General features: G+C 32.1%; 1 protein-coding gene across 2 annotated transcripts; it reads left to right on the forward strand.

The window, feature by feature from the left end:
* Positions 1-11: 11 nt before the first annotated feature.
* Positions 12-9,560, forward strand: LOC126809791 (palmitoyltransferase ZDHHC4). 2 transcript variants are annotated; one of them, XM_050534570.2, is made up of 6 exons: positions 12-134; positions 2,280-2,447; positions 2,610-2,683; positions 5,294-5,598; positions 6,046-6,293; positions 6,575-9,560. In XM_050534570.2, exons 2-6 carry the CDS (start codon positions 2,319-2,321, stop codon positions 6,872-6,874), a joined length of 1,056 nt encoding a protein of 351 aa, XP_050390527.1. In that variant the 5' UTR covers positions 12-134; positions 2,280-2,318; the 3' UTR covers positions 6,875-9,560. The 2 variants fall into 2 exon arrangements, with proteins under 2 accessions (XP_050390527.1, XP_055954599.1); XM_056098624.1 differs by lacking the exons at positions 12-134; positions 2,280-2,447; positions 2,610-2,683 and having other exon boundaries at positions 4,607-5,598.
* The last annotated feature ends 391 nt before the right edge of the window (positions 9,561-9,951 follow it).

A 9,951-nucleotide genomic window follows, 5' to 3' on the forward strand; every position in this document is an offset into this window, starting at 1 on the left:
AAAGTAACATGGTACACAACATGGCGGCAAACAGACTCGTTTGACATTTTGATTAGGTAATTATCTTGATTGAGGGATGCATGCAGACGACAAGCACTTTAAAGATAGAAACAGAATAAGTATAAATTTCTTGAGTAAGTACATATTATATCTTTTTGGCATAACGTGTGACTTTTAGAACACAACAATGTAATGCTTGTGTGACTGCTCCCATGCCTTCGCAAGAAATTCGAATTGAAGAACAACATACATTGATAATTGATAGGTTGATTTGTAATGATAAGAATTAGACTAGTTAAGCAGACTGGATGATTTAAAGATATAAGTACCGCCATTATTGGAATCTTTTTGTCTGTGTCCTTCAGATAATTAGTTAAATTATTGTAGTAGACTTTCATGTGTTGGGTTTAAATGGACATCATATACATGGCATTAATAGCCATTATACTTTATAAATGAGTAAATACATGATTGCGTGTAATAAACTGGGCCGATCTTTTTCCACATAATGTTAAACTCATTTAAAATGCAAGAACTTGCCTACATACAAGTATAAAGAAACAGATTTTGCATAAGCAATTACAATTAAGGAGGCTAAAATGTCCTGATTGTCTATTTAACTCTTGAACTCAATCAATAAGGCCTAAAGACTTTTCTAAAATCTTGCACAGTAGATGGACCTGATTGGAGCATTGGTGATTTACAGGTATGGTGATTTACAGGTGATAGGCATTCTTGAAAAAAAAGGTGAAGGCATTCTTTGCCGGACGATAAAATATAATTTACAGTATTGAATATAAATGTGATGGGGAAATGTGTTTAAAGTATTGTGATTGTCATTATTAATTCTATTACCATACTCATGTACACAAATGGAGTTGTATTATTATCTATAATTAAAGATACATTATGTAAGATTTAGTTAAAAAGCCGGCCATTCTTGCTATATATATATAGCTCAAAAATAGATGATGTAAAATGAAAATATTGAAAATTTCATTCAAATTACTTCATTCTGAGCCAATTTATCACTGTTGGTAGGTTTGACCAGATGTGTGCACAGTGGTAACCAGGGCACTGGTATATTCAAGCCATAGCCTCGCTTTCCCATTTTTAAATTAAATTTTTAAATGGCAAACCGTTCTAATCCAATCTACACTGTAGTTAAAATCTTGAGTATCCAATGCCATCGAGAGTTGATTATGGTCTTGTTTTTTTAATAAATGTCTAATTGATAGTTTGTATAGCATTTCAGGCCTAAAGAAAGACCCGCAATAGGCAGATTTAGCTCTTGCATAATGTATGTTTAAACATGTTTAAATATTTTGATACACAAAATTTGGGAGACTTCTGCCATTGTAAGATAATGTTTGACTTACAAGTTTCAACTTTAAATCTACCAGTAGTACAGATTTATTTTCTTGATTTTATCTTAATTTAAATATATGTAGTTCAGTGATTGGATTTTCAATAAGGGTGTGTTTTGGGTGTGTGATTCAAATTTAATTAAAATTTCTTCTTTTTTTTTTCATGAGAGTGATATAATGCCTCTTTAAACATATGATATTGATATGACTACTGTCAAAGCAATATTGTCCTATAAATATTTTTAGTTGTTCCTGTATGTTTAGTGTTTGGATTGGTAAAAAGCCCACTATTTTTAATCATAGCTGAGAATGCAAGATTTGAAAGAGTGTATTTTTTCAATGACAAAACTTTGAGATAAACTTATTATATTTAAAGATACATTATGGGAGATTTGATAACGAGTTGGCAGTTCTCACTATAAAAGTTAAAAACTAGATAATATAAAGGCAATTTGCTGAAAATTTCATTCAAATTGATCCACCATGAACCGAGAACTAAACGATTGAAATTTCCGCCTAGCCTCGATCATCTTTACTAAAGTCAGTACGAGAAACAGCATAGTCTCGATTATCCATTTAATTATTAAATCGTGAAGGAAAGTTACGCAGTAAATCAGCTCATCATCCACTAAAGATCGCAGGCTAGCAATGCCATCTAGAGCTGATTATGGTCTGGATAGGATTAATTAATGTCTAATTAATAATTTAGATAACATTTCAGGCCTAAAGAAAGACCTGCAATAGACAGATTTAGCTCTTGCATAATGTATGTTTAAGAAGCACACATTTGTATTTTGATTGTTAAAATCTCTCATAACCTCAGTACCACACTGAATTCTTTGTTCTGTGTTTATTGATTTGATGTTTATTTATTCTTAAACTTGTAATGTTATGTTTCCTTTCCATTTACAGAAAACCTCTTGATTCCAGAATTCCAAGACACTGTGCAATATGGATTTTCTAGTGTTGTTTATTGGTTACATAATGTCTTTTGTGATTGGGTCTATTCTCTACTATTTTCGGGACTCACAAACATTAAATACGGGTGTTGTAGGGTATATTAAAAGGACCCTAGGACAGGTAATTATACATTAATCTGCAAATTATCTTTGTAAATGATTAAATTGGGAGTTGACATTAACAGGAAAATTTGTAATTTAGTTCTAACAATGTATCTGAAGATTGGCTAGATATGAATATTGTTAACAGAAAAAAAGACTATATTTGTTCATTATTTTTCAGATATGCATATCATTGGCACCAAAAGTTTTGATAAAATGGTTGAATGATACAGCAAATGCTGTTTTAACATCAAGGTATGTGTATATTTGTCTACTATTGATTGAAATTTCTGTCAGAATATGAAAATCCTGTATGATACATATATAAATAACACATTCTTTAATTTGCTATTCTTCTAAGAACACAATAGCAGTAATTTGTAAATTGTTATATAATTAGTCAATAGCGGTATTTCAGCTGAGAGTAAGTGAAGATATTTCTTTATGACAAATTTAACATGGACATATGTTCATTGGAATAAAGCCTAAAGCAGCATTATGGAAGATTGGATAAAGAGCTGACAATTATCACTATAATACAGTAAACCTCGCGTACATCGGATCTAAGTGGACTGGCCAATTTTATCCGAGTTAGCCGAAGACTGAAATTAAATCTTAGCCCGATTAAAAATAAACTGCAAGAGCTGGACAATATTGATTCAAAGGCACATTTCAAGCTTTTGTTTGTGTGTGCGAGTTGATAACTTCCGTTTTGTTGCGAGTAGATGGCTTCCGTTTTTTCGCCATGTTTGAAAAATGTTCTAAATTTTCCCGGAAAGTGTCTCATACAGCAGTCAGCGAGTTTCGAATTTTCCTGGTAAATAGGCTGATTTGAGTCAAAATGGTATGGGAAAGTATTTTGGGGCTCTGTGCATGGAATACTTAACCGTGTTTTAGACCATCGGTATGAAACTGGCTTAGTCAAATTCTGAACATACTGCCGATCCGACTTAAGCAAAAGGAAACAAGCTGGAATTAGATCAAATGGACCAAACATTTTGATCCAAATTGAGTGAAGATCGACTTAGGAAATCAGACTTACGCACAGAAATTTAATAAGAAAAACAAGCAGGATCAAAGGGTCCAAACGATTTTATCCATGTTGAGCAAAGATCTGGCTTATACAAATCCGACTTATGCGAGGCTTACTGTCTTTAAAAATAGATAATATAAAGGAAATATGCTGAAAATTCGTCTTTAAATAACACTGTAGCCTGGATTGTCATTGTTACCGATGTTACGATAATAATAAACAAAGTCTTGATTATACATTTTTACTGTTAATCATTACCGGTTGTTAAACCCAGGTCGTATTCAAATATATTTAAAATCATACCCATCAGATGGCATCAAGAGTTAATTATGGTCTTGTCATGTTAATAAATGTCTATTTAATAGTTTATATAACATTTAAGGCCTAAAGAAAGGCCTGCAAATAGGCATATTTAGCTCTTGCATCCTGTTTAATGAACAACTGTGATTTATATTGTTAGATAATAACCAATAATATTCAGTTAGGTGAAAACACTCTCAGGGATGTAGCCAGGATTTGCTGAGTGGTGGAAAAAATAGCCTGCGAACGGAGCGAAGAAAAAAAAAAAATTTTGAGAGGGGGCGTGGTCTTTTATGAAAATTCAACCCTTCTTGGTGTATTTTCAGAGCATCTGCTGCCTTTTGTATTTGCTTCAGTGCAAATTAAATTTCCAATTATATAATTCAAATTTTTATCAAATTCACTTAATTGTTATCAATGATACAGAGACTTTTTGACACAAACCGACCGAGCATAAAATTGCACCACCCCACTCTGTTTCTCAGTTTTTGGGTTTTTTTTTTCAAATATTACATTATTACTTCGAGATTAAAAATTAAAACGTTTCTTAAAACGGTGTTTGGGTTTTTTTTGAGTACAATGAATTATGACAAGTAGATATTGATAATTAAAACACGTTGTTTTATTTGACTTGTGTCTCAAGAATTATATTATTATGGTGGAATGAGAATCAGGTCAGACAGAAACTGAGAAAGCTCTCACTATCCTCCTAGTCCTACTCCCGGGTCGTAGCAAACCCACGGTCAACACAGGTAAGAAATAAAATAAGAAACATCGTGTCGTGGATAGGCTAGGATTTAGTTTAGATTCGGTAGAATTAGCGGTAGAATGAGTACATTAAAGTATGACACCACTTACGACATCCAAACCTTTAATATTGAGTGCTGTAAATTGGTCTGGGTGACCTTTTTAAGGCAAATATACAAATTTAAAGACCGTAGAATTGTAAAATGAATAGACCTGCACAACTTCTAAAAATAAATAAACAAAATACCAATACTTCTTTCTTTGAACTAATTTGGGATGATAGGGTCTAAAAAGGCACACAAAAATAAATTACTCTGTGGCGGACATGGTTTGCGTCGCCCTTTGCCATGGCTTTGCAGTTTGCCGTGTGGTAAATTTCGAGCGCTGAGTTTCAGTTTGTGTACAAAGAAGGACGAAAGGGTTTAAATACGACTGGGCGGCTTTCTTCGATTTTTTCTTTGTGCTGGGCGGCAAAAAATAATGCCCGGCGTGGCTACATCCCTTCACTTTCAATAGTTGTTTTGAAATTCTGGTAATAAATGTTATTAAACAGATTATATTGGCATAAATCAGTATCTTGACCCTGTGTAAATCATGCTCCGCCGCCGTGCTCCACCCCCACATAGTGTGGTATCAAATTAACCAGCATGACTCGATGAATGTTTTAAGCCATCAAATTTGGTCCCTGGGCATACTTGGCCTCGAGCGAATTTGGGGCTCGAGAAAAGTTGGGTATCCTGCTATTTATTAATAAAATAAAACATTCTTTTGTTTGTTTTTTTCAGCAATCCATTTATGCAGATTATGTTTTGTTTAATGGTATTGTTGGGACACAGTATTTTAGTTATAGATGTACTACCATACCTCTTTGTTTATGATCCTGATGGTGACCATATTACGCTGCCAATTATTTTCTGTTTTGCCAACTTCTTTTTCATGCATCTTAGTTGTTATCCTGATCCAGGGGAGATTACTTCTAAAAACCAGAAGTATTTTATGTCTCTCTATAAATCAGATGGAGTGTTGTATCATCCGGATGCTTTTTGCAAAACCTGTAAAATTGTTCGTCCTCCAAGATCTAAGCACTGCAGTAAGTTTACACTACAGTGTATTTTAAATAATGAATATCTACTGATTGTATTACCTGTCATCAGATCCATAGTTTTCTTTGTCAAAAATTGTGAAGCGGTTTTAGACTGTCCATTTTGAAGTCTTCCAAGCAGTGTCGTCCATATTTGATAATCTAAGTTGGATTAAGGAATATCATATGATTGCCGAAATCATAGAGTGGCTAGTTTTTGATTGCAGTCTTCAGCCAGCGTAGCATTGCAGTTTAATACAAAGTGGATCTTGAGATCACATAAATTTGAGCAAAGCATGGCTGAAAATAAGCATTTTTTATATGAAATATAGTGAATCATGAAGAATTGAAATAGACTTTTTTGTTAGTGACCTAATGCATGTGCTGTGTCCATTATAGTCAAAAGTTCCTATTCAAATATATATCTAACATTTTTAAATGAAATCTTTTTTTCAGGTACGTGTAAGAAATGTGTACATCGATTTGATCACCATTGTGTTTGGACCAATAATTGTGTAGCCGGGTTTAATCAAAGATGGTTTATACTCTATCTACTGTCAGTATGTATAATGTGTGGTAATGGTACATATATGACCTATAAATGTCTACGTCTAATAGTCCGCAGTAAAAAATTGATGGACACTCAGTATATTGATCCTAACACAAGAGAGGTCCACCCGATAACACTATACATTCTGATACAGGTAAATTTTATTTATTATTATTAGTCATGTCTCTTATGACACACAGGGTTGTCGAGTGTTCTGAGAACTGCCCAAAGAAATAAGATGTCATATCATGTGTTCTATGTAGAATATACATAGCCGGAAGCCTCCTCCAACCATCTCTAAATATCCTGACCGATTCTAATTTATCAACTATTGAGTGAATATGATGTGAGCTTTGGATGTTATATGATAGATACAATATTGGCAACAAGTTACTGAACTTAAAATTTAATAAATGTCCTTTTGATATTTTTCAGCATTTGTTTATGGAATATCCTCACACAATGTTCTTACTGTTTGCTCTCCCATCAGTCATAATATTACTGGGTTCGCTAGCTGCCTATCATATCTACCTAGTCACAACCAACCAGACCACTAACGAGCGCTACAAACTCTATGACATCGTGCAGAAAAACAAACTGGACAACAAAGATCCGCACATCGTTAACGATATTCAGTCAATGAGACCATTTAACAAAGGCTTATGGAAAAATATCCAAGAGGTCATTTTTCCTCGAAGGCAGTTAAATAAATTATTCCACAAGAGACAGAGATAGGTAATAATATACAATAGAACTGGGCGATATCCCTCGAAACATAAAATATCGTGATAAAATCAATATATCGTGATGTTTTATAAAATGTCAATAATTTCAGTTTATCACCTTTTAAATGTATATAAACATGCTTAAAAAGTTGGAAATACCCCCAAAATAATCACTTCGACACTTTCTAGTCAATATTATTAAAAGATTTTAGCATAAATACAGTACCGAATTTACAAACAAAATTTAATAGTTGGTTTAATCAAAGATCTATAGTCATGAAGACTTGCTAAAAATGTTGGTCTATGTTGTTGTTGTTTACAGTTTTAATTTCGAATATATTAATTATGATATTTTTTTTAAATTAAGATTATTTACATATGAAGAAGGCACCAAAAAGTAAAAAAATCATAAAAAAAAGTTAGTGTTCTTTCGGCGGTGCATGTTTTTATAGCTACAGATAAGATTGGATGCTATTCATTTCCCCATGCAAACTCGTGTTTTCTCATGCAAGGGTATGCCTTCTTGAAAATGCATTTTACAGTACAAGAATTCTAAATTAAACTCTAAAACTTTAATACTATCTTAATGCGATTTTTTTTGATCACGGACCACCATGGCACTTCCGATAATCAGTCTATCGGTACTCTCTATATAGTTGGTGTTATTTATATTTCTGCTTTATTCAAATTTATTTCAATCAGAAAATCAATGAATCCTTTGAAAAATCAAAGTATTGATAGAAACAATTGGTCATGATGCATAGAAACTGAAGCGAAGCAGGGATAATTCTGACAGTATTGATCAGCAAGAAGTCATATGAGAAAAACAAAGCTCTTTAACAGGGTTTGTAAACTTAGTGGAATGAACACTCAGGAGTTTATAACAGTATTTATTCATTATTAGGCAATAAAATATCGTAAATAACATAAAAAGGAAGACACTTTTTCAATATTTTTGTTAAATATCATCCAGAAAAATCAAAATCGCAGTATGTTCAGTTTTTCAATACTTTTCTGAAGATGGTATTTTCGATGGTTTTTAGTTCTGTGTCAAGTTTTATATTGAAAAACCGAAATATCGCCCAGCTCTAATATACACTAGTGGTAGCATTGTCAGATATAAATAGGTGATAACTATGTAATTGTTGTGATAATAATAATATTAATAATAGTATGTATGTTTTAGTAGTATGAATGATAATACATGTATGTAAGAGGTATATACTGGTATATATATATATTTTTATTCCATAATTTTTAGATGCAAAGTCGCCTATATTTATTATAGTACATTCCATATAGAGGAACAATATGTAATTAGACAATGTGAAATATATATTGGTATTATGATGTATTTTGTAATAATCTTTTGTAGTTATTTGTTGATATCAAAACTCTAGGCTTGGATTTTTGTAAGCTTTGTGTATTCAGCTCAATTCACCATATATGAAAGAAAATTTTGGAAATGTGGTCAACATTATTGCAGGAATTAGTTATAAGTGTGGATATTAGTAGTGCCTAATAATAAGACCCACACTATCAGAAAGATTGGAATGAAATTAGCATTAGATAGTCATCCTGCAAATGCAAGCTAGATAATTATTTAGGGAAGCTGTCTTCCATCAATATATAACTGATATGTAAATTGAAATATGTGTATCATTTTTGTATGCTTTTAAAAGTAGAACATGTTTCTAATAATACTATGCAATCTATATTATTAGCCTTGTTGTACCCTTGTATTATTAGATGTATCTACAGTCTATGTAGATTTAAGATCAAATTTCTGATTTAAAAATAAACAAAATGGGTCCAAAGTGTTATTGTAAATAGGATATATCTGTCTCCAGTGGCAAAATTTGTTTCATTTAGAGTCTTAAAATCTATATTTCTATCTGCAGTCTTTAATATATGTCTATATAGTGAGAATACAATGTACCTTACCCATCCTGTTAGTAGTGGTGTGTACCAAGTGTATATAATCAACTAAATACTGTAATCTAAACAAATAATAAAAAACTAACTGAATCAAAATTCTATTTCTTAATACGCCTTACAAAATCATTTAGCAAGATTATTTTTTATGCATGAAAGCCTTTGGGGTAGGGGAATTTAAGTGAAGTGTTTAGTTGGTGCAGCCCGAGTACACATATACCTCAAATCATTTATGTTAAGAAATCTCCTTTATCACTGACAAGATTGGTCTGTGTAGAGATTGAAAAGGCCTATGGCCATTTTTTACTCCCAAGATTCCATAATAGTGACTATTTGAAGATTGTTGTATTTTTGTTGATATCCCAATTATCTGAAATACTATGTAAAATATTTGATACAAGATTTGACAATAAAAATGAATTTAGTGAATATAATTTTATTAAAGTATAAAATTATTTTATTTGTTGAATGTTATATATTATTTATTTATATTTATTTATTTTATTTTATAAAGAAAGTGTGTGACATCAAGAGTGACTGAAATAGATTGAATTGTGACATATAAAATTGGAATGTAATCATGTATTTGTTTTATAATAATGTGATGAATCCATTCCAACTAGTGTATGTCTAGATATAAAAGTATTATAGATATATTTGTTTGTTGAATGTAATTGTTATAATATGAACCAGATCAGTAAAAGTGTATAAAATCTAGAGATATGTAGTATAAAAGAAATAAAGATCTGAATAAGCTTAGCCAAAAAAACACCTGTTATACTCTATGATATTTTGTTTCCTTTGATCATGCTTTCTAGAAAATTGAATAAGCCTACCCATAAAAACCTGTTATACTTTGTTTCCTTTGGGTTTGATGCCCCCTAAAATCACATGAAGTTGTCCAAACGTGTTTTTCCGTGCTGAGTAGTTGCCTTCGTCATAAAACATTATTGACACCCGAACTGTCCTCCACAGTCTAGTTCGCCCATGATACAATAACTATGGTATTACGCCGTTTTCGGATTAGCTGAGTTCGGCTTCTAGTTCTAGTGGAAGCAAGCATGAAAACGCAGGCATTTTCTGTAAGAACCGATCCTAATGATATACTACTCTGGGTTACTTCACGTTGGCGTCTGGAAATTTCACCCCTAC

This window comes from Patella vulgata, chromosome 2 (assembly GCF_932274485.2).
Source record: "Patella vulgata chromosome 2, xgPatVulg1.2, whole genome shotgun sequence".
Classification (NCBI taxonomy): Eukaryota; Metazoa; Mollusca; class Gastropoda; family Patellidae; genus Patella; species Patella vulgata.

Bases quoted from the DNA above. Each gene is read 5' to 3' on its own strand.
- LOC126809791 (XM_050534570.2), top strand. From the start codon at position 2,319: ATGGATTTTCTAGTGTTGTTTATTGGTTACATAATGTCTTTTGTGATT. The intron at 2,684-5,293 runs GTATGTGTATAT...TGTTTTTTTCAG, and splicing joins AATGCTGTTTTAACATCAAG to CAATCCATTTATGCAGATTA. The intron at 6,294-6,574 runs GTAAATTTTATT...GATATTTTTCAG, and splicing joins CACTATACATTCTGATACAG to CATTTGTTTATGGAATATCC.